The sequence below is a fragment of the Micromys minutus genome (assembly GCF_963924665.1).
Source record: "Micromys minutus genome assembly, chromosome: 10".
NCBI lineage: Eukaryota > Metazoa > Chordata > Mammalia > Rodentia > Muridae > Micromys > Micromys minutus.
This window is the reverse complement of record NC_137979.1, coordinates 65,960,430-65,984,417: the sequence shown is the minus strand read 5'-3', so window position 1 is coordinate 65,984,417 and position 23,988 is coordinate 65,960,430. Positions and strand designations below refer to the sequence as shown.

Sequence of the window (23,988 nt, the reverse complement as noted above, 5' to 3'; positions counted from 1 at the left end):
GCTACCTGTCCCAGTGTTAACTAGACACTTGTATGGAGCCTCTGGCTGTGCTGTCAGACTTGCTCAACTTCTGAGAAGAGCTACATGAAATGGGCACTTACATATGAAGGTGGCAGTTGGGACCTGCCACCACCACCACATCATTCCACTCCCAATCCCTAAGCACTTTTGCCAAGGTATTCTGTGGGGCCCAGAAGAGACTGGATTGAGGCAGGACTGAGCCTTGGGAAATGACCCCCCGTGGTTGAGAAAGGAAGACAATAGTAAGAGTCCTAAGGACATCTAAAACTGACCATCTTTACTCCCTTCCACCCACCTCCCAGAAACATTTCTCAGGGAGTTTTCTTGTTTGGTGAAATTGCTCCCAGGATAAGAATGCCCTCAATATCTAAATTTTGTTCTTTTTTTTTTTTTTTTTTTTTTTTTTTTTGACCTTTTGGGGGATGTGGAGGGTGCTGGATATGGAATCCAAGGCCTCACTGTGCTGTGCAAGCATTCCACCATTGAACTGTACCTCTACTTAGTTACTGAAGGCCCGAGTTCTTAAATATGACTAGTCTTAAGAGGTCTTCTTTAATGTCTTTAGTATATGGCACTTTAGTATATGGGAGGTGAACTGGATGAACTTGGCCACAGTTGGTAGTCTGGGCTAGCTTTGAGTTTCTTGTTTCTTTAGCTGAATTTGCCACATACCTGAATTTCTGCCGTTCCTTACGTTTTGATGATAAACCTGACTACTCCTACCTGAGACAGCTCTTCAGAAATCTGTTCCATCGCCAGGGCTTCTCCTACGACTATGTGTTTGACTGGAACATGCTTAAATTTGTAAGTAGAATTGCTAGAGCCTGGGGTGACAACAGCCTGGTCCTCAGGACACTGGCTGGGCTGGGTCTGCGTGTAAAACTATGCTGTCTGTGTCAGCCTTTGGTTTAACAAGGCACAGTAGAGTTGTGAAAGCCAAATACACTTTGTAGAACTTGGGCCTACAAACCACTTTGCCTGTGGGGTCAGAGGACTGAGAAGGAAGATGCTGAATAAGGCAAAAGCTTGTATAGCAATTGGGGCTGGAGAGATGGCACTGTAGTTAAGGCCACTCACTGCTTTTGCAAAGGACCTGGGTTTGGTTCTCAGGACAACTAGGGAATCCAATCTCTGGCATTTATGGATGTGCATAATAAACCCAGTAAGCTGTGGTGAAGGTCTGCTCAGAGTCCGCTCCTTCTGGATTGATAAGTTCTCCTTAGTTGAAAGGCTTGCTTGCTGTTTTTCCTCTTTAAAATTTTTATGGAGTAAAGCTACTTCTGAAAGAATTTAATTTTTAAGGGGTGTGTGTGTGTGTCTGTGTGTGTGCGCACTCGTGCTCGAGCGTGCGTGCACGCGTATCTGTGCTGTCAAGGTCAGAAACTGGCGGTAGAGGCTATTGTGAGCCTCTGGTGCTAGGAACCAAACCTCTGCAAGAGCAGCAAGTGCTGTGTAATCACTGAGCTTTGGCTCTCCAGGTGCTGCAGGGAGTGCTGTCCCTGTGCCCACCATATGTTATTCTAATTACTGTAACCAGTTTTAAGACCTTGGTGGATTCAGCTGCCTATGGTGTCATGACATGATAGTCTGGACTAGTAGGAAGCATGGTGGTAGTCTTAAGCCCTGCCCCTCCTTGTCCTCCAGTACCCCTATCCCAAATTTAGTGTATATCTTATAGGCCTCAGAAGAGCCTCTGGGGTAAAGTGCCTGGTGATCTGTCTGAATGTGATCTTGAACATTGCTGCTGCTAACATTCAAGGCTTTGTGAAACTTCGTGATTATTTTCATTAAAAATTCATTCTTGGACTGGCCATGGTGGCTCACATCTTTAAGCATTCAGAGGGCAAAGGCAGACAGATCTTGATGAGCTTGACACTAGCGCCTGGTCCACAGACTTGAGTTTCAAGTCAGCCAGGGCTACAAAGTGAGACTCAATCAAATAGACAAAAATAAATTTCTTCTTTGAGCCAAGCATGGTTGTACACCTTTCTGGTTAATTCTGCACTTAGGAGGCTGGTTGTTAGCTTGAATCCAGTCTCAGGCTGCAAAACAAGACCCTGTTTCAGTCAAGAATATTTTTGTAATTTGAAGTAGAAATTGGAATCTTTGTAGGTAATGTATCTAGTCAAAGTAGTAGCAGGAACTGCTGCTTCTGAGTTCATACTAAGCCTTGTCAGTTGCACTATGTCCCAACTCATAGGGGGCACTGTGAACTAGAGCTACCTGACTGGACCTAGTGCTACTTGTGTGTATGTACATCAACCAGGGCTGGAAGGTGACGATCCTAGGGGGTGAGCTGGCTCACAAGATGCCTAGACCTTCTGTCACAGTGAGGAGTTCAAGAGACAGCTAACTCTAATCAGACAGGTGGCACAGGGAAGTGCTTGCAGACCCCTGCTGACAGTGTGAGGATGGTACACTGACTCCTGTCCTTGGCATTGACCTGCATGTAGAAAGGCTGGCTTTGCCGTGGCACTGCATTGTCATAGTGTCTGGACTCTGCCGTGCACTCCTCCCTTCCTGCTAACACTGATAGGAAGGAGTTAAGGTGACAGGTTGTACACATGAGTTTCAGTATGGTGGGGAGTGCAGAGGCACTATGGCCTTCTTGGGTACTGTGCAGGTGTCGTTTCTGTGAGACTGTGATCTTTCTGGTTTCACTGTTTGGTGTGGGTGATTTCAAAGGGCAGTCTTACACCAAGAGCTGCCCTGTTTTTTTTTTTTTTAAAGATTTATTTATGCATCTGAGTACACTGTAGCTATCTTCAGACATACCAGAAGAGAGCACTAAGTTCATTGCAGGTGGCTGTGCACTACCATGTGGTTACTGGAAATTAAACTCAGGACCTCTGGAAGAGGTCTTAACTGCTGAGCCATCTCTCCAGCACCCACCTTTCTTATAAAGAACAAAACAGAAAACAAACACCAAGGCCATTTTGCTCCTGTTTATTCTCATCTTTCCTCATCAGGGTGCCAGCCGGGCTGCAGATGACGCTGAGCGGGAACGCCGGGACCGAGAAGAACGACTAAGACACTCCCGGAATCCAGCCACTCGTGGCCTCCCTTCTACAGCTTCCGGCCGTCTGCGGGGAACCCAGGAAGTGGCTCCCCCAACGCCCCTTACCCCTACCTCACACACGGGTAAGCACACCTCTTAGCGTGCTTCACCAAACTGGGGCCCCTGTTTAATGTATCGATGAATTGCTAACCACCCCAGTATGTGGCCTCAAAAGGATTCTGGGTTAATAAATTGAGGGTTATGTCCCTCCTTCATTCTAAAGGACACAGTGTAGTAGTAGGGGCAGAGCTCATGATGTTACCTTTAGACGTGGCATGGTAACCCCAAAACTTGGTAAGAGGGGCAGAGTGGCTCTCTGTGAACTTAAGGCCAGCCTGGTCTACATAGTGAGATCTTGTCTCAAAGAAATGAAAGAAATGTCCCTTTTACAAGACTCGATCTAAAGTTAATTTTCCCTGATGAAAAGTTGTTTCAAGAGTTGGCTCTCATGGGGCTGGAGATACGGTCGTTAAGAGCACTGACTGCTCTTCCAGAGGTCCTGAGTTCAATTTCCAGCAGCCTCATGATGGCTCACAGCCATCTATAATAGGATGTTCTCTTCTGAAGTGTCTGAAGACAGCTACAGTGTACTCACATATAAACTTTAAAAAAAAAAACACCTCTAGCTGGTCTTCCAGAGGACTTGGGTTTATTCCCAACACCCACATGTCAGTTTAAGTCCTCATAATATAGATTTTCTCATAAACCTTTGAATACTTAAGGCTGACATGTAGATTGCTAAACATTGGGGTCTTAGAATGCATTCAGCTCCCATCAGGTTTCTTGGAGTTGCTAAGCATTTGAACTTGAGTTGGTTAATAGGTTCAGAATGTGTACTTGGCTAGGGCATTTAGCCTCTGCCGTGCCTGCAGGCTCCTGAGACTTTTTTTTTTAAGATAATTATATGTGTTATGGGTATTTGCCCCATGTGTATGTGCATTGCATGTGTGCCCAGTGCCTATGAAGATCAAAAGGCATCAGATCTCCTGGAACTGAAGTTAGAGATAGTTGTGAATCACCATGTGGACACTGAATGTTTATTATTTAATAATAAAGCCAAGGGTGTTTGACAATTGTGGTCTCTCTTCCTCTCCAGCCAACACCTCTCCTAGGCCTGTCTCTGGCATGGAACGAGAAAGGAAAGTGAGTATGCGGCTGCACCGTGGGGCCCCAGTCAACGTTTCCTCATCTGATCTCACGGGCCGACAAGATACCTCTCGCATGTCCACCTCACAGGTATGCATGTAGAACTCACTGAGGCCTAGTTGTGCCAGACCCAGGTGTGGGGACGCATGTCCTTGTCACTGTGTGCTGACACACCCGGTCTTCTTACTTTTTCTTAAGGACTGACCTTTACAGGTTCATAGTCAGGAGTGGGGCGACACGTTTGTGAAGAGTGTATTTCCTTTCTTTCCCTCCTACTTCTTTTCTTATTTTTGTGAACATTTAACTCGTTGGAGTCTGTGACTTGCTGTGTTTCTAAAGGGCTTGTTTCCTGACTAGGACTGTAATGGGCTGTGAACTATATGTGAAGCTTTTTCTCTTCTGCTAGATTTCAAGGGGACATCCCTATCCCTGCTCCGCCGCCTTCCTCACCAGGGAAGACAAAATATGTCTGCTTGCTTGAACCTTTTGTTGGGGAGGTGTCTGTCGTTGGCACACCTGGCTTTTGTAACTCTACTTGTGTTTGCTAGCCAGGCTCTGCTTAGCAGGAAAAGCACTGGCTGTATAAGGGTTCCCATGAGCAATCCTTAGAGGTGCCAGGCTGTAAGTTGTCATCTTCCGTTGACCTGTCTGTCTCTAATGAAGGAAGTACTCAGGGAAGGTAGGGTAGTTTGAACTAGTTCCCTGGCCTCTTTCTCATAGATACTCCCTCATCCATATCTGAGTCGTCCTTCTCTCTTCTCTCTGCTTTTGCTGCTTTTGCATTCAACACTGTGTCATTCAACAGACTAGAATATCTTCTGTCCACATTACACTACTTTTTCTGAAGTAGGGTCTCCTACTTAGAGGGGGTGGGTACGATCAAGGATGAATTTGGGGTAGCTTTTGCCAGTACTACTGCCCTTCTGGAGCTTGTTTGGAAGCACACTTGTATGGGAACACCTCTCTGGCTCACTGTAGGACCTCGTACAGTGTTTGAGTGGGGAAGGACTAAGCATGTATGATCCATGGGGCTTCCTGGACTTGGGCCATACTTAGGACTGGTCTGATGAAAGTCATAACTGCTGAAATGTGTTTCTGTGCATTTCTTATTTACCAGAAATTATTGATTTTGTATAATTTTCTTCTTGAAAGACAACAGATGTAAGAAGTTTAACAAGAGATGACTTAAGTTCTAGGCCTTGAGTTTTGACATCAGGAGATTGAGTTCCTTGGTGTGTATACTCTTAAGCTCAGCTCCCTTGTGGAAGACTTAACAGTTTTTCTTTGTTTGGGTTTTTTTGGTTTGTTTTTTCACACAAATCATCCTGTTTGTATTAGGAAGTGGTTCAGTTCTGCCTGCTTATCTACAACCTGTGATGTGGTAAACCCTGGCTGGGTTTGGACATTTCATGCCAGCGGCTGAATAGAGACTAAGGAAGTGATGGCAGGGACGGGCTTTTTTGCTTTTGTTTTGCTTTTAGTTCAATATGGAAATGAAGCATCTGGTAGGTTGGGGTCCAGGAGGAAAATATAAGAATTAGGAGGTTCTGTGGATACCAAGAAAACACAGGGTACAGCCCAAGGCTATGGCTATCTTGGCCATAAGGTATAAGAGATTAGCACTTCTTCCCACACGATTAACTTAGACCTCAGAATTGATCTCTCGTGTTTCTACATGGAGAGCTATTAACAGGCTTTAACATAGTTAGGAGGCTCTCTTCCTGGAGTTTCTTAATTTCTCCTTGGCTATATTGGGGACTTTCTGGAGACTGCCATGTATGGTTGTCTCTAGAATGCTCATTTGTCTTCATAGCTGCATTTTTGGAGGAGTTTTGTTGTCACTAAAAGGCAGGTACCCATAAGAGGATCCCTTCCATTACATAGTACCACCAGCATCAATGTGCTTGTACAATATATGGTATGTTCTCTTCTCCAAATAATTCATCCCTCTTTACACTCTTCTCTAGGCCCTCAGCCAAGCTTCTGCTCTGGTGTTTTAAAAATTAAAGACTACTTAGGGTTACTGTAGGCATGGCAGGCCAGTATTAACTTCTCCCTAGAGAGCAGGGTTCTGGTCTACTTAGCACAAAGAACTAGAGAGCACTGTGCACATAAGCTCTTGTTACAATAGCACACACCTTTCACTTGGCCTCCTTTACTTACAGCTGCTGCTTTTCTAATAGTTGGTGCATCCTATAAGATATACTATGACACCCACAAGTCCGTACACTCAGTTAAAGCCAGTCTTGACAAGCATCTCCTGCCTTGTCCACCTCTCACAATGATAACAAGGCATAGTACAGGTCACTGGAGTCGCCTCTTCTTTCCTGTAGAACCCCACCCTCACCCAGGCTTTGCTTGTAAGCAGCTGCTGCTTCTTCAGAATCTTCCTTTCCCTGAAGGGCACTGCATTAGGCAAGTCATCTGGAGAGACCATGTTCCCATTTTTCCTGATATCTGTGAGTTTGTTCTCATTAGCCAAAAGAACATAGGCTTTGCAGGGCATCTGGTCAGTGGATCTATATTGTTTGTTTTTCCTTCGTTGAAAAGAGAGGTTTCCTGTCTAGCACAGTTCGAAATGTGCCAGTTACTGCTTTTGATACCTTATTTAGTCCACACCTGCCCCAAAATAAGGTCCTAAGATCAGCCTGGTACTCTATTAGGAGGGAGTGTGTCCATGGGTGTATCCTGGGAGGTGCTATCCCTTCTACCTGATGCACAGTACTGAAACTGATCAGTAGGGCTTCTTCAGCCTCGCCGTCCACTGGATTTCAGCTTTTCAAAAGCATGGTCACTTTTGTCAAGGGTCATGAGAGGCAGATGAGTTTTGCACTGTGTGGAGAAACTTGCCATTAGCTGGAGTCCCCAGAGTGTCTGTTCGTGTCCTGACCTGGTCAAGGCAAGGAACACATCAGGACTCAGGCTCAATACAAGAAGCCAGGGGACCAGGATCTCATGTGCTGGTGTGGCCAGCAGGACACTTACCAACAGCTGTCTTTTCCCCCACCTCAGAATAGCATTCCTTTCGAACACCACGGCAAGTAGCTGCTCGTCTCCATCGGAAGGCAGCACTGGGTGAGTGTGTTCATGGTGGGGCTCTGCAAGTAGCAGGTGCCAGGCAAGGTGGGAGCAACTCCCCACCCATCATCTGGGCTCGCTGGTGGGCTGGGCTTGCATGCCAATTGCTGGAGATAGAGAGGCTTCCTCTGCTTGTTTTTCTTGGTGTGGGTTATGGAGTAGCAATGGTGAGCTACCCAGTCTGGGGGATCAGTGGCATCCTTAGGATCTCTGGACTGAGTGACCTTTGGGAACCATCCTGCTGTGCCTTTGTCCTCTGGTCTCCTGTGATTGTATTCGGTATGCTGGAACTGCCCTCAGTCCTGGCTCTGGGCAGATGTGCTGACAGCACATGTGTCTATTGTACTCAGCTGAGTGGTCCATGCTTGGTGTTGGGCTTTCTTGAGCTCTTGCTACATGCAGATGCAGACTCCTGGTGGTCTGTCCCATCCTGGCTTTTCCAGTCATCCCTCTTCCTCTTTCATTTATCTCTGTGCTCATTTTGTGTTTCTTTCCAAAACTTGGTACCTGCCCAGCCATCTTGTCCATGCAGCTGTTGTCTGTATTAATCCAGCCACAGCCACCTGCTACCCTGCCGTCAGTGCATGGCCGGGTGTCCACGCTAAGCTCCTTTCTTGTTGGCCACATGGTATTTGGTGGTTTTTTTTCCATCAGGGGCTTGAGCTTTGGTGGGGGTTGTGCTGCTGGGAGATCTGCGCTGTTTAACACATATGTGCACTCTTGGAAGTGTGTTGATAAGAAATGTTCCGTCTTCCCTAAGGGGTATGCCTGTTCTTTCTAGGAAGGGAGGCTGGGAGCAAGTGTCGCTGCTCCACTTGGATCTACAGGAGCACAGCTCTGCAGTTTCCTTGCTTGCATGCCACTTCTTCCCCAACTTCCTGTCCTGGCTACTGAGGCCGTTCTGTGCAGCCAAGGGTGAAGGTGTTTAGATTGAAGCCAGGTGGCAGTGTATCCCTTCCCTCCCAGGCTCTATTGTGTTATGTGCACCCAAATGCCTGGCTGGCCTATTCCTCTGGCCTTATGCTGACCTTGTACTGTGCTTTGGCTCCGACAGATTCCCGGTCGGGTGGCTTCCAGTGGTCTTCAGTCTGTCGTGCACCGATGAGAACTCTCCTTTTTGCTGTGAAGGGCAGACAATGCATGGCTGATCTACTCTGTTACCAATGGCTTTACTAGTGACACGCCCCCCGGTCTAACCCGAACTGTTAACGCCGGGAGCTCTCCAGGCCACTCACCCAGCGATGCCCATGGGGAATCCAAACACAAACTAAATGGACAGGCTCCAAGAGCTGCCATCGCCAGGGGCTGCCACCATGGCCCCATGTGAGCTCAGTTATCATGGGGCTGGGATGAAGAGCAGAGGCTGGGAGACCATTGCAGAGAGAACCTGACTCCCTGTGAAGAGCCTCTCAGCTCCCACCTGTGGTGGCGGACCTGCGCTCCCTGATGACCCCACCGCAGCTACCAGTCTTCACTTGGTTAAGACAGTTTTGTATCATTTTGCTAAAAATTACTGGCTTAAATCTGTGTAAAGAAATCTGTCTTTTTATTGTTTCTTTCTTGTCTGTTTTTGCGGTCTTAAAACAAAAAAGATGTTGACCTTAAAGAATCCTAAGACATGCTGGCTTGGAGCTTCTGTGTAAAATGGAGGCAGGCAAGAAAGGGGCACATGTGAGTGTCAAGGATGTGTGTTTTGTTTTGTTTTGTTTTCTCGTGTTGTGCTGTTCACTTTGGAAAGGAAATTCTCATCAGTTGTGTGTGTGTGTGTCTTGTGGGCTCCCGTCAGCCTAACTTGGGCATCTTGCTTACTCTTCCCCACTGTAAACTGACAGCCTGCAGCCATCAGCAGGCCGAGCACTACTGCCATGGAGTAGGGTTCAACAGTCTAGCCTCAGCAGAGCACCATGGCATGGCACTCTTCCCAAAGGAGGCAAGAAGGAAGTCAAAACTGAAGAACCCACATCCCACATGTGGAGACCTTGGGAGCCCCATAGGCTGCTGGAGAGTTCGAAGATTCAAAGCTGAGCTTGTGTTTGTGGTCTCTAGGGAGAGGATTGCTGTTTTGGTAGGGCTGGTTGCCTTTGAACTTAAGAAGTTGTGGAGCAGACTCAATAGTCCCATGTAGATGCCTCTTGGGTTTGTCATTGCCTCTCTGCTCAGAGCCAGGGGGCAGGCTGTCCTAGACACCATGGTTTGCCCAGAGGGACCAGTGGCCAAAGGGAATCAACCCTGAAGTGCCAAGAAGCAGGTGCCTGCCTGACTCTAGAACCTCCAGAAAGGAGTGGGTGTCACACGCTTCATGATCTTCAGCTGGACACGTCTGCGGGCTGGGCTGCTCTGCCGCTGGCGGTTAGGATGCCAACATGCTCTTCCCTACCATGTGCACCGGATATGAAGAGACGGCAGGACCTGAGCTCCCTAAGAAATGGGGTACAGTACATGTGTGTGGGTCCATCTTTATTTTTTCTGCCAGCCTATGGAGAGAGTTATGCTGGGTACCTTGCTCCCTGTGGAGGATTGGGCTCTAATAATGCCACCATGGCTTCTCCCTTCTTCCAAGTTCCCTGGCTCTGAGCACTGGCCCAGGGTTGGGGGACACACTGCTAGTGTGTGGTAGCATCCCAGAATGTGGCTGTTAATTGTGCCTGCCAGCCATGTGAGCCTGTGGGTGCTTCTTTCTGAAACCTGAGCTGGTTACGCTGCAAGCATTTTAGGTGGAGAGACTTGACTTGGTGGGAGTGTGTGTTTAGGAGTGCAGAGGGAGGCTGAGGGGTCGGGCGAGTTTGAGATCTTCGTTCCAAATCCTTTATCAGAGTTGGCCCTCCCATCTCCAGTGGCAGGCCTGCCCGGCAAGTGTTCTTGTAGATACCTGTGGTGCTGGAGGGTTTGGCCTTGAGACTAATCCAGGTTCAGCCTGGCCCTGTTGGGTTGTGCTGAGATTAGGCCCATTGGAAGTCCTCCAGGGTGTGGCCCTGACGGTTCTTGCCCAATATTTAACCCCATCATCACTCGCAGGAAGCGTAGTTAGAATGTGTGTATCAACCTGTGTCTTGGTGACCAGTCTCTGAGCTGTGTGTTTGTACTACCACTGTATTTGTGTACTTTAACAATTGTGTAAATAATAAATTCATAATGACTTCTACCTTTCTTCCCTCCCCTTTGTGTGGTCTTTCTTTCAGCAGTATGTGTAAACCACATGAAAGCTAACTTGGTGTGGGTTGGGGTTCTGAAGTTAATAGTTTCTATAGCTTAGGCTGGCCTGGAACTCTGAGCAATCCTTTGCGTCAACCTTCTATGTGTTGGTTTTACAAACCCAACAGAGCCAACTTTTCAGGATGACATTCCTGCTTGTCCTTTTCAGTTTTGTGGGTATTGGGAAGATAGGTGGAGTAGGTGCCAGAAAGATGATTCCTGCTTGGACTGTGGTGTGCATGGTGCATATATTAGTGATGTTGTGGCATAGTTCTATGAACCCTCCTAAGTACCTAACCTAGACTGGTCTGTGTTAGTGCCTTAGATTTTCACCTTGCCTGGAAGGGAAGCTCTGAAGTGGGTGTGTCCAATTGCCTTAGTTCCTGGCATGCACAGGGAGAATCCATGTAGGATTCTACATCCACAGATCTACTGGTATCATGTAGACCTGAGTTTTCCACAGCAGCACCCTGGGGGGCAGGGGGAGAGGTACAAAGTCTTGTCAGGCTGCTGGAACTAGGTCTGTTTCTGTTTGGAAACCTGTCTTCTTGGGAGTTTCTAATCTGGATCCCACAACCTGATGAACTTAGCCAGTTGAACTTAGAGGCTCTGTTGTTGTACAGTTGGCCAAAAGCCACTTGGTAGTTCCCTGTATGTGGAAAGTGTGAACATGCTAGAGAGTAACTCCCACTATCCTGTCCCGCTAACCCCCACCCTCAACTTGCTCTTGTCTCTTCCAAGTTACTATTCAGCCTTTTCTACCTATACCTTGAGCATTCCATGCTGGCTTCTGACTCACTTGGTGTATCCTAGAAGAGGATCTGTTGTCCCACTCCATCTCATTAGCTAGGGCAGTGTTTCTTAACCTGTGGGTGGGCCACAGCCACTTGAACAAATCTGTCTCCAAAAATATTTAATTATGATTCATAATAGCAAATTTAGTTATTTAGCAGCAACAATGATTTTATGGTGGGGGGGGTCTCCACAACATGGGGAGCTGTATTAAAGGGTCACAGCATTAGGAAGGTTGAAAACCACTGAGCCAGGAGATGAAGTATGGGTACTAGCTGTATATGTGGGCACCTTCCTCAGCCTAGCTCTCCCTGCTGACTGAGCCAGGCAAAGGCAGGAGGATCCTATGAGCATCACAGTTAGGGACCTTCCCCTCCTGTACTTAGGTGAAAGGATAGACTGCACATCCAAGAGGCTGTTGTCTACACTGGAGACAACCAACCCCCTGTGCATCTGAGCAGCTGCCTTCCAGGAGCCCCATCCAGACTCCTCAGATGGTGTAGGATCTGTGTCCACTAGGCTGCTGAATCAGTCACATTCTCACTACCAAGAATAGGGGACAGGGATTGGGGAGCCAGACCAGCACATGGGGCAGCAGTAGTCTGTAAGCCAGCTAGCTCATTTGCCTCAGTCTGGTTCGAGGATGATGGGACCTTTGCAGGCCTAGTTATAGCTGGGTCTAGATGGATAGGCCTCCCCATTGTTGTTCAGGCTTGGGTCTATATAGGATCTTAAATACAACCTTCCCTTGGTAGTTATTCAGCCCTCATAGGGTTCACTGGGCTTTGTTTGTTTAATGTCCTCGACTGCTGCAGGAGTCTTTCTGGCTTTTGCATCACCCGCTTGGGTTGGTCACCACTCTAGGACCCCAGCAGCCATACGTTAAGGACGGAATTTCCTTTCCTACAATTGGAGAATATCCCAGTCCAGAAATCCAAATGGATGAAATTAGCTCCTCATTACAGGGCCCAGACTGCTACCCTGTAGAGTCCTATCACATGTAGGCTGAGGAGCCTTGGGGCCATCCAGCATCTCCCTTATAAAGGCTCCAGCCCATTCTGGCTCCCTATGAAGAACTACTACTAAACATGGCCTGCTGCCCTCACCCAGGATGAGTCTGATCAGTCCAGATAGTTCTAGGAGCCTGCCCCTCCCAAGATCCACTCTCAACCAATGAGTTCATGTCCAGGGGCCCAGGGCCTCTACCCACTTATCACCACTTTGTCTCTCTTCCTCTTCTTTCAAAAGACAGCTAATAGCAATAGCCACAGTTAGGGGTTTGGCCTATCTTGAAGCCAAAGTCTTTGCCATTCCCACTTGCTCTGGTGAGTTTGGTAAATGAGACTCCCAGGATGCATGTGACCACTGCTACCAGCAGGGCCCACCAGCTGACCCCCTAGTACAGAAAACAGACCAGATGGGAGAGGCATCCCAGAGTTTTGCCTGGGTCATGGAGTGGAGCTGAGTGGGGCCAGACCCAGCATGGGGTATGGGAGGCTGGGCCCAGATATGAGCATTCGCCTCCTTTTCCTTGCAGAGGAGCAGGGACATGGCATCTCTCCGGTTGCACGCGGCCCGCCAAGGTGCCCGCTGCCGTCCCCAGCGCCCACGACGTACCACCTACTGAGGCGGCCCCAGCGGCCTCTGACCGGGCTTCCAGCCACGCAGGCCGCCACCGGCCACAGGGCAGGTGGGTGTGAGGTGCCCAGGGCAAGCCCGAGTGCTGAGCACGGGCTGAACAGAGGACGGGGAACAGAGATCAGCAGGTGCTGACCACATAGAGAAATTTACTAGCCCTCCAGAGGGGCAAATAAACAGAAGGCAGGAAACTTATGTTGGAAGCCCACACACAGTGAACAGCTTATGCTGTATCTCAGCTCGCCCTTGGGGTTCCCAATGGCCTCCAAATGCCACCCAGGCACCCCTCTTTAGCATGGGGCTCTCTCCCTTGCTATTCCCTCTCCCCTTTTCTTCCTGCTGTATGAATGCTGTGGTTGAACAAACCCCAGGGACAACAGAGAATGTTACAGCAGGCAGAACTGGGAGGGCTAATGAGGGTCAGAAGCACAGTCTAAGAATTAGCAGTTTGTTATTTAACAAAGGTGGGACTCAGGGTGAACAGACCACTGCCCAGAACCACACAGCTCCTAGAGACAAGCCCTTTGATGCTCCTCCCGCAGGCATGTCTATTTCTGCCTTCTCAGGTAGAAGGAGTTCTTTGTCCCTTAGGTAGAGATGATGACTGGCAATGTAGGAGACTAGGGCTGGAGATGGGGGTAAGATGGTGGGATCAGGGAGGACCCTGCAGGCAGTGCCCACCTGCCAGCCTGTCCTAGCCCTGCCCTCTGATTAAAGTCATGTTGTCTCCTAAGTGTGGGTTTCTAGGTCCTTGGCCACAGTGGTGGGGGCGGGGGAGCCACAGGCTGCTTGGGCTCAGCAGGCTGGATCTCTGGTTTAGGCGGCTGGTAACTGTGGGGCTTCCTTGGCTTCACCGCAGATCCACTTTGGAATGACGCGGTTCCCACCCTGCCACCTCTCCCCGAAAAACACTGACCCGCTGACCAGGCAGCCAAGAGCTGAGCCGATGGCCCCGCCTCAGCTGGTCCTGTTTGTGAAATAAATATGAGCGTTGCCAGTCTCTGGGCCTCTTCCCTGCTCCCTGCCCGCCTGCCCGCCCGGCCAGGCCACTCACACGCTGGTTCCCTGCCCGCCCACCCGCCCGGCCAGGCCGCTCACACGCTGGTTTCGGGGGTATGAACCACCTCCCCATTTTTCTCAGGCTCTGCCTTCAGGAAGTGCTCCACCTCCCTGGAGTCCACCCTCACGTCCACAGGGGGCTTGTGGAGCTTCTCCTCCTCTGAGGCCACCTCCTCAGGCTTTGTCACCTCAGGCTTCTTCCTCTTCCCGATGCAGAAGAAGTTGCCCAGCAGCAGCACAAGGGAGGAGGTGAGCACCTCAGCCCCAGCCAGGATGAACACATACTTGTAAACTTTGGTTGCGTCCAGCAGCTTGCCTGCAAAGAAGACCCAGGTCACTAAAAGCTGCAGGGAGCCTCTTGCCTCCACCCTGGGCCAGGGCTCCATCTCCTGACATTGAGGAAGTGCCTCAGACATGCAGTCACCCTGTCTGTCTTGAACTCTATCCCTAGCGGCACCCACCAGCCCTCTCCAGTCTCCTCTTCTTTCTCCTCCCCGTGGGAGCAAAGGCTGAATCAGAAAGGACAGATAGAATCCACCTTGAGGGTTTGCACACACACCCCTTCCCAGTCTCAGCCTGGGACCCCTCGAAAGAAACATGGCTTAGCAAGACCCTTTGTATCTAGTAACTGAGGAGGCAGAGGGTATAAGGACATCAGATAGGGCTTAGAGAGACCCACGTCCAGGATGGCCAGGCTGCCCTCTCCTGCCACAGCCATTCTAAATTTCAGTGGAATGTCATTTTGTTTTTTCGGCCGGCCTTTAAATAGTAAGAGGACCAAAGCAACAAACATTGCTCCATTCCCTTGAAAGCTGCTTGTGTGGTGTGCAGACTTCTGAGGAAATGGCCAGGCCCTGTGTGTAGCGGTGTCAAGTTTATGCCTGTACTGTCTCAGAGCCAGCACTTAACTGCTGACATCTGCTGGCCCCAGTCTTCTAAAGCAGGGTGTGACGGGAGGGGGTGAGTAGCCCCTCTTCAGGTAGTGCCCTGTCTTAGATTCCGTCAGCAACACTCACCTCCCGATGGGGGTCCGATGAGCACAGCCACGGCCTCCAACAGCAGCACGAGACCAATGGCGCTGGAGAACTTGTGGGTGCCCACGATAGCCATGAGCACCTCAAACTGTAGCGCGCCCACCATGCCATATGAGATGCCAAAGAAGATGCAAAAGACTACCAGGCCACCGTAGTCGCTGGCCGTGGAGCCCGTCAGGTCAGTGAAGCCATTGAAGAACATGGCAAAGCTGAAGAGGTAGACGGAGTAGGGCCGCACCTTCTTGAGCCCTGTTATGAAACCAGCTGTGGGCCTGGCAAAGATGTCGATGAAGCCCAGGATGGTGAGAAGGAAGGCAGCCTTTGTGTCAGGTACACCCATGTCCTTAGCATAGCTCACCACAAAGACTGGAGGCACAAAGAGCCCCAGCACCATGATTGAGGCAGCCACGGCATAGATGAGGAAGCCACGGTCTCTGAAGACACTCAGGTCTAGCAGGCGCTGAGACGGCCGCTGGGGTCCAGGGGACTCAGTCCCTCCACTCGCCTGGGGTGCCACTAGTGGCCTCATGAGCGCAGCACACACGCAGCAGTTGAGCAGCAGGCCCCCCAGGATGAGGAAACCACCCCGCCAGCCATAGTGGTCCTGCAGCAGCTGCCCCAGTGGAGACAGCGCACAGAGGAACACAGGACTGCCTGCTGCCGCCAGCCCATTGGCCATAGGGCGACGCTTGTTGAAGTATCGATTGAGCATAATGAGGGAGGGCTGGAAATTGAGAGCCAGACCCAAGCCTGTAAGAGAGGGACAGCATAAGACTCCCCAGACCTCCACGGAGGACAGCTTAGAGCCCTGTGTCTCCCCAGACCTTTGTCTGTGCCCCAGCTTCCCTGAACGTGAGCTCCATTGCAGATGATGGTGAGCACCCACCCAATGGGTCTCAGACACTGGCCCCTCATCCCCAACGGGACTGTACTCACTGTTCTCATAGACTCTTGTGGGTGGGGTGAAGGATACAGCCCAGAGGCCCAACAGTCCTCCTCAACTTTTTCCCAAAGCTTGGAACAGGTGAGCAGAGGTACCACAGCCCACTCATCTTTCCTGACACCCTGAGATCTGCAGGTCCCACCAGACTCACCAGTGATGACCCCTGTGGTGAGGTAGATCTGGATGATGCTTCTGCAGAAGGATGCAGCCACCATTCCCAGGGATGCAAAGAGGCCACCCACAAGCATGACAGGCCGGCAGCCAAAGCGGTTCACACACACACTGCAGAGTGGGCCTGTGTGGAGACAGTAGCTGAGGGCAGGCTCAGGCCTCCATCTTGGCTCTGCCCTCTCCCTGCCCACCAGAACATGCCAGGCCCTCAGCCTGTCAGGTGTGCTGGGCACTGGGGGCCAGGTTCTTGGTGCAGTGACTCAGGGGACACTGGGCAGAGCTCAGCTTCTCACATTGCCTAATTAGGTCAACAAGCATCAACCATCTTTGAAGGAACTGCTTGCGGAGCCTGACCACTGGGAGTATCAATATTCCCTTCCCACCTAGACAGAGCCAATAGCTTCCTGGCAAGACCACCTACTCAGAGAGTCACCCCCATCCCCCTGTGCCCCCTGTGGGCCCCACCTCACCTGTACCATACAGCATAGCTAGCAGGATGGAGGAGATCCAAGCTGTGTCACTGTAGCCAATCCCAAATTCATGCATGAGCTCCTTGAAAAAAACGCTGACTGCTTTGGGGAAGGCATAGGAGAAACCCGTGATGATGAAACAGCCAAAGAGGACGGCCCAGCCCCAGCCCCCATCAGGGGCCTTGATGCCAGTGGGACCATCGTCCACCACAGCTCCTCCCATAGCCAGGAGGGCTGGTTTCACCTGAGAGAGAAAAGAAACGTGGATGACTCAGGTTGCTAGGGTGACCATCTCAGCCACAGCCCAGCAGAGGAAGGTAGGGATAGAATCGGGCAAGGCACCTAGAGAGTTGCCAGCTCCTCCAGCAGCTCAGCCATGGGTAGCCTGCTCTTGCTGGCTCAGGGCTACCACCCCTGGTTACCCCCTTAACTGGTACTTTGGGAAGCTGTCTAGACCCCTCGTTGCCTATTCCCACACAGGTGGTTATGGAGCACGGTGAATTTGGGCTCAAGCAGGATTCTACCTTACTTCCTGGGAAGAGCAGAAGTCAGCCTAGCTTGCATCTTCTAAACTTGTGCTGGGCAGAAGCTGTGCCCACAGAGTCATCTTGGCAGTAACTTATACTTCCTGTTCCTTTTAGGGCACACTTTTGAATCCTCCCCTAGAATGTCTAGGATGGGTATCCAGCATTCTGCCCACCCCTGAGTCTGAATAGGGTCGGCCCTGCCCTGCTTTCCTGTGCCCCAAGGAGCTATGCTGCATTCTTGCCCACTCTGGATTCCACTGGCTGACTGGGGGGACATGTCTCTAGAGCAGAGGCAGATGATGAAGCAGGCTGTGGTATCTGAGGGGAGCGTGTTTCCCAGTGCCCCCCCCCTCCCAGGTAGAGCTTAGTAGCTGTAACTCTGCCCGGAACAATCTGTGACACTGGCTTTTGGGAGAAGCTGAAGATCCCGATGGATTCTGGGAAGGTCTAGGATTAAGGAGAAAACAGTCAGCCCTGGCAGCAGCTCATATCTCTATCTATAAGAGGGGCTGACCCAAACCCCACACCCATCCAGCACTAACTTCCCTTTTCATGAATTCCAAGGCCTTACTGATGTGAGACAAAGCAACTCTGACAGCTAGGACCAAGCTTCTGTTTGGCTCTCATACCCCCAGTCAGTATTCTCCTAATCCCAGAGGTTAGCCTCATCCCCCATCTCACCAAGACTTGAGCTGCAGCGAGGGCGGCCTCTGACCTGAGTATTCAGTCCAGTCTATTGGCTTCTCCACAATGGTGTGCTGCCAAACAGTACTCTGAGGAGAAAATCAAACCATGACGTACAGAGGCAGCTAACTCTGGGATGTAAACTCCTGACCAGGTGACCTTCCCATTTTGGCTGCTCACCTTGGGAGGGCTGAGCATGGATCTCTGGGCTCCAGCTCTGCCCCTGCCCCTTTGCTGGCTTTCTCCTGTGAACAGTCCCATGATTGGGGCACAGACGTGCTAAACTAGACTGTCCTAGGAAGCCCAGTCTCTCTGTCCAGGTTTCCCTGAGGTTCAGAGAACACAGAGCTTGCTAGGAGTGCACACCAGCCTTCGAAGGCTGCACCCCATACCTCACCATCTGGCCATGGCCCAACCTGAGCACCCCCCACAAGACTCACTAACAGGACATGCTCAGTGTGAGCCCCAAACACCTCTTATCTGTTAGCCCTGAGTTTGAAAGGCCCTTAAGATTATTTAAAGGGGGAATCTTTAAAAACTAGAGTGGGTACATTCTAGGAATATACCATTTAGAGATAAAAACCAAAAGACAGAAAACATGAGGGTCACCCCAGGCCCAGAACGTAAGGAATAGTCATGGAGAGGATGGGGGCGGGGAACATAGCTAACTCTGGGGGGGGGGGGTTCAAATTGTGGACTTACAGAAGTTTGTTGCCTTTTTTGTCTGTGTGTGTGTGTGTGTGTGTGTGTGTGTGTGTGTGTGTGTGTGTGTAGACCGTGTTTCATTATGTAGCCCTAGATGGCCTTGAACTCTCCTGATTCTTCTAAATTGTTGGGATTAATTCTGATGCATTCTTTAAAATAAATCCAGGGTGGGCAAGATGGATCAATGGGTAAAGACACCTTCTACGGAGACTGACAACCTGGGTTCAATCTCCATGGCCTACATGATGGGAGAAGAGAATGAACTCCTGCAGGCTGTCCTCTGACCTCCACAAGCAATGGCGTGCACACAGACATACATTCCTGTGTCTACCTTCCCCCGCCACCACACCCTCCAGCCTCCTCCAATGTTTACAAAATAAAGATGTAAAAAAATAAAGTCCAGTTTCCATGTGAAGCAAAAAAGAGAGCAGGCCCAGAACCAGCAGTGAGCATCAGCCTAACCCTGGACACCTGAGGTCCCGTCAGAGGAGTTCGGGCTCCGGGGCTCGAGCTTCTGGGCTCTGATCAGACATACATGGCACTTACTTGTCAGGGTACTAACAAGCACCCCCAAGGTACTAACAGGCACCACAGCCTTTTGAAGTCTCTCTACCTTTGCTTATTTATTGTAAAGGTTGGCCCTCACTGGAGCTCTCGGAGTTTACAGGGGATAGAAATGGGGACATAATTACCTGCTGTAGATGAGGTGCCCTCTGAACTACAGTCCTGGAGGGCAGTCGAGGCCAAAAGAGCACCCGTTCCGGGACTTTTCTGTCCCATGGCTGCCATGTTAGGCTTACACAAGGAGGGACACCTTCAGTGCCAGGAGGTAATGGCTCGAAGACAGGAAACTCCTCGCCCAGCACCAGCGTTGTCCTTACCCAGCCCAGGCGCTAACTACCTTAATGGCACCTCACCAGTCAAACCACCAGAGAGACCTTGCAGAGAGACTGGAAGATCACAGTTTCCCAACCAGGAGTGGAGTTCGAGCATGCTATTCGTCCTGCTGTTCAACACCCAGGCCGGAACACATCCCAGTAGAGTAAAAATGTTAGAATACCCAACTTGCCTTGGGGATGAGATCCACAGAGTAACAGAACATGGATGGGCCAAAATGCAGACCAGTGCTCTAACCCTAGGGTTTCCCTGTCTATATTCACAGGGCCCCCCTTCCAACAGCATATCACATGGGCACACCCTAGCTCTCTGGCCTTTCAGTGACATTTACCCTCCCAGGGAAGCATGTGAAGCAGCCCAGAAATAACTCAGCCTCCAGGTCACAGAAAACTGATCTGGGGATGGGGGCTGGGTCAGAAGAGGCTCTGGGGTGCTCCTGAGGGCTGGTCCCTAGAAGCCTTTGGGAAGCCTAACTGGCTGTGGCCTATGACAGGGACACATGGAAGTCCTCTGCATCTGAGGGCCTGGACTTCACCCCTTTCGCCAGCTGGGGTCCTTGGACCTAGACTACCAGTTCAAGGAAGGCAAATCAGGTGTTCATTAAGTGCCTGTCACCAGAGGAGCGACCAGCCTCGGCCCTGCCTTTGTGGTCAAAGGAGACAACAGGAACTAAGGCAACTGCATCCTTTGTGCTGTACTGCAGATCCCCAAAGAACAAATAAGCACCGGTATCTCAGGGTGTCAGGGGCAGGAGGTTACTGAAAGGCCTCCTTCCAAGTTCCCTCCCTCCCCTACCATTGTACAAAAAGGTGTAGCAGCGTGTGCCTCTCCTCTCTGAGGCCTCTATGGACAGCAGAGGATGGGCCACGGCCTTGCCTGGCTCTCCATCCCGTCTCTACTGGCCTGCCCAGCCTCCAATGTGTGCCTGGCTCCCCGGCATGTTGTCCTGTCAGCTCACATCAACTTTACAGGCATCAGTGGGATAGAAATACTGGCCTTGTTTGCCAAATTAGACACTGCTGCCCAGAGCCAGCTACCACCTGGGATCCCTCCTCTTGTGAAGAACCTTGGCTGTCACAAAATGGAGCAGCCCTAGGGACCTGATCCAGCTTGCTGCGGGAGACCCTTCTATGCTAAGTTCCACCAAGACCTGCTGAGCATCCATTGAATGGGGCTCCCCTCCACAAGGGCATCTTAGGAGCCTCTCAATTCCCATGCAGTCCTCCTCCCTAAGTTAGGATCTGAGGCTAAAGCTAAAAGGAGTCATAAGCCATAAGCGACCCCCCACCCCAATTCCCATCGCTGTCTGACAAGGAGATAGGTCTGGAGATAGCTGAAGTTATGGGTGGAGGTGGGGCTTGGATCAGAGGGTGGCAACCGACTGGAGGTAGTGGTCCAGTCGACCTGGGCGGGGTTCAGTGGGTCGGACTAGGGTTGGAAAGGAAGCTCCGCCCAAGCAGCCTAGGGACGTGGGGGACGTGACCGCGCCAAGGGAGGAGCAGCCGCCGTATTGCCTGGAGTAGGCGGCCCTTCTCTGCATCTACCGTACTTGCAGCACACCGCGTCACATGCCCTGAGAAACCTACGCCTCACTCACCCGCAGATTCTCTTGCAAGGCGAGCCAGAGTGCGCGACTAAGCCTCTGGGATGCTTAGATGAGCTGCGGGTCTCTCGGTTAGTTCATGAATCCATCTGCCCCCTCATGGCCCATTCCACTGATGGGAACAGCCAGAAGTCTGCTCTGGCCACTATTCATCACTATCAGGAATGTCTCCATTCCTGATCTGCCCCTGAGCCAGTGCTCAGTGCCAGGTGGACCAAGGCCTGATCCAGAGACCTCTCCAACTGCTTAACACCGCCATCCAGAAAGTCCCACATGGGGCCCTAAGGTGCCGTCTGCTTTTGGCCCTGACCAGCCCTCCCCTTTCTGACCAGCTCACTACAGAACTGGCCCCTAGAGTCTAGGAATACCGGCATACTGTGGGGTTCCACACAGTGGTTCTTTCCACATTTCTTCTTGATGGTTCTAAGACCGACTGTGCTTTCTCCTTGCTGCCCCTCCAAATTTAGGCTTCCAAGCAGTGAGATCGTTTTTTATGGGGAGCAAGCCCTGCCCAAGGTCACTGGTGATGTGAGCAAGTCCATCTTGGAACCAAAGTCGACACCACAAAGTCCTTGTCAAGAAGGGGCCACACGTACCTCGGTAGGGTCATCAGTGCCCCTTGAAGGGTAGACCCACCCTTTGCACACCATCCTAGCTGTGCACTAGTCACTGCTCATCCTGAGTGAGTCTCCACACTTTGGGGACTGTCCTCATTCCTCAAAACCGACAGACCTAGCACCCACCGGACACCAGCCAACTTTTGGGCCTGTTGAATGATGCCGGGAGACCTCGGGGATAACCTGCTCCCGACAGAATCCACCCCCAGCTTTGGGAGAGCTAATAAGCTCCTGTTGTATGGGGGGTGGGGGGCCGCTTGCTGTTTACTGGCTCTCAGACCAACCTATTGCCCTAAGATCGCCACAGAAAGTATTCCTGTCGGCCTGGATGGACCCTGCTGCCCCCTCCTTGCTTGTAACCCAGACTCCAAGCATTATCAGTTGTTCAGAGTTAACGGCTTTCCTTGCACTTGAGCCTGTCTGTTGATTGGACCAGCATCCACGCAGGCGCCTAGTCAACCCACTTTTCAGGTAAGAAAACTGAGGCCGTGTGCCTGGTTTTCCTACGGGATGAGGATAGAGCAAACCAAGCCCATTCTGGAGGGAAACCCCACTTTCCTGTGCCTAGTTTGGACTAATAGCGGTGGCTGGGTGAGGGTTAATGAGTTTAAGATGGTTAGTAAAGGTGGATGTAAAGAGACGAAATTAAGAGTCCCGAGGGCATTCCTCCCCCAACCTGGCACCATTCCGAAGCGCACGTGTCCCTCTCTCTCACTGGGCGGCCTGCTGACGCCCGCTGGAGATTCGGGGTTCCAAGAAGACTGTAGCAGTCCCACCAAATATAGCCCAGGCTCCCCGGCCGTCCGGCCACTCTCCAACCCTCTTGGGCCGAGCTATTTATACTCCGGACGTTTGGTCGCCCAGGGCAGCTGCCTCCAGGATGAAGCCCAGCCCCCGAGGGCTACCGGATGGATAGATAGGCTTCTACGAGGGCAAGGAAGCAGGATGCACGCGCGCGAGTAGCTGCTCAGGGGCCCTTTGGTGGAGCCGAAGTGGTAAGGGGGTTCTCCAAGTCAAGAGAGATCGGGGCTGGAGAACCAGGAGGGGAGAGGATCAGGGGCTGGAAGCTCCAGGTCCGGATCCAGCACCTGATGACCGAAGGCCCCAAACCTGGGGCGACTGGAGGTGGGTCCCCGTCTCGCCACGCGCGCCAAGCATCCCGCCGCGCCTACCTGTTACCGCCAGCCGCTGTGTCCGCCTCTGCCCGCTTCAGCTACCCAGCGCCGCGCCGGGGGCGACTTTAAGTGCTCTCATCCGTCGCGCGGCACGTCCCCCGCGCACGTCACCACTGCCTGGCGCCGCCCCTGTCCTCCCCACCCGGACCCCGCGCTGCTGCCGGTGGGGGCGCCCTGGCCGCTGCGCCCCGACGGCGCGGACACTGCCATTCTCCACTTAAACGGGAGACCAGGCCGGAACTCGCTCTATAGGCGCCCAGGGCACGGACCACACCCAACGCGGACTTTCTCACTGTTCTCTTCCGCACCCTCGGACTGGAGCTGCCCATCTCTGCACCCCATTCTGCCCTCCATTTATCCCCTCACAAGGCTGTGGGCTCCATGATTCCAGCCAGAGAGTGACAACGTCCTCACTATCTCTGAGACTAGTGCCTTTTGCTCTCTAGGTCCTGGCTTGCTGGCCTGCGCCTTCTGCCGGATGGCATACGCCCCCACCGCACCCCATGCACCCTGGACTCCTGCAGCCTGCTTCTGCTTTGGGTCTGTAGGGCCTACTTTGGACTTTTCCACCCCTTCCAAACCACCATAATCCTGGACTTTTGCGTGGCCGTGGCAGCTGTCTCCCTTGGTTGAGAAGCAAGAACCAGGCACCTTGGACTGCCTGGGGATCTTGGGCAAGGCTGTCAACCTCCCTGAACTTCCGTTTTCCCCTGTGGGCTGTGGTCGGGGCTCTGCAACAAAACGAGATACGGGCATTGACACAGCCCTGCTCTGTCACCCTTCAACTCCTATAGAAGTGATTTTATGGGTGGGGGGGTGCCCCACTATAGCCTGCATAGCTCCTGAAAGAAAAAAAAAAAAAGACACAGAAGCCTGGTGTTTTTATTAACAAGCTGTAAGCTTAAACCAGGCAGGTTACTTCTGAGACTTTTATAACATCATAGGTGCCATGTTGCTTGACAACTGAGTCTTGCTGTGTTTGCTCTACCCCAAGTGTGTTCTCAGAGCAATTTTCTCTTGGCCCATCCTCGCAGTACATCCAGCCTCATGGCAACCTACTCCTTCCTCTACCTTTTTCCTTCTCTAAGTCCATAGCCAAGACACACACACTCACACATCTCAAGTTCTACCCTTCTCTCTCTTGCCCAGCCACAGGCTCTAACCTTTTCTTATCCAAT

General features: G+C 51.4%; 2 protein-coding genes across 9 annotated transcripts in view; one reads left to right on the top strand and one right to left on the bottom strand.

The window, feature by feature from the left end:
* Positions 1-13,203, top strand: part of CSNK1D (casein kinase 1 delta) — a 28,947-nt gene extending 15,744 nt beyond the window's left edge. The window contains exons 6-10 of one of the 3 annotated variants that reach the window (XM_080923327.1): positions 677-825; positions 2,991-3,162; positions 4,176-4,315; positions 7,238-7,300; positions 8,358-10,450. In XM_080923327.1, the coding sequence (XP_080779453.1) occupies positions 677-825; positions 2,991-3,162; positions 4,176-4,315; positions 7,238-7,270 (494 nt within the window). In that variant the 3' untranslated portion in view covers positions 7,271-7,300; positions 8,358-10,450. Of the gene's footprint in view, positions 1-676; positions 826-2,990; positions 3,163-4,175; positions 4,316-7,237; positions 7,301-8,357; positions 10,451-12,824 lie in introns of those variants that run through there. The other 2 variants (XM_080923325.1, XM_080923326.1) reach the window with 2 other exon arrangements.
* A 149-nt stretch (positions 13,204-13,352) lies between these two features.
* SLC16A3 (solute carrier family 16 member 3) lies at positions 13,353-23,266 on the bottom strand. 6 transcript variants are annotated; one of them, XM_080923320.1, is made up of 6 exons: positions 22,808-23,266; positions 17,811-17,902; positions 16,603-16,846; positions 16,113-16,256; positions 15,001-15,768; positions 13,353-14,300 (listed from the first exon to the last, which is right to left on the bottom strand). In XM_080923320.1, exons 3-6 carry the CDS (start codon positions 16,823-16,825, stop codon positions 14,020-14,022), a joined length of 1,416 nt encoding a protein of 471 aa, XP_080779446.1. In that variant the 5' UTR covers positions 16,826-16,846; positions 17,811-17,902; positions 22,808-23,266; the 3' UTR covers positions 13,353-14,019. The 6 variants fall into 6 exon arrangements, with proteins under 6 accessions (XP_080779446.1, XP_080779449.1, XP_080779444.1 ...); XM_080923323.1 differs by having other exon boundaries at positions 17,845-17,902; XM_080923318.1 differs by lacking the exon at positions 22,808-23,266 and adding an exon at positions 19,588-19,688.
* Between the last annotated feature and the right edge of the window lie 722 nt (positions 23,267-23,988).

What these genes read in the sequence shown, in the direction of transcription:
- SLC16A3 (XM_080923320.1), bottom strand. Translation starts at nt 16,825, where the DNA reads ATGGGAGGAGCTGTGGTGGACGATGGTCCCACTGGCATCAAGGCCCCT. An exon ending in AGCTATGCTGTATGGTACAG is followed by an intron (nt 16,257 to 16,602) that starts GTGAGGTGGGGC and finishes GTCTCCACACAG; the next exon opens with GCCCACTCTGCAGTGTGTGT. An exon ending in CACCACAGGGGTCATCACTG is followed by an intron (nt 15,769 to 16,112) that starts GTGAGTCTGGTG and finishes CCTCTCTTACAG; the next exon opens with GCTTGGGTCTGGCTCTCAAT.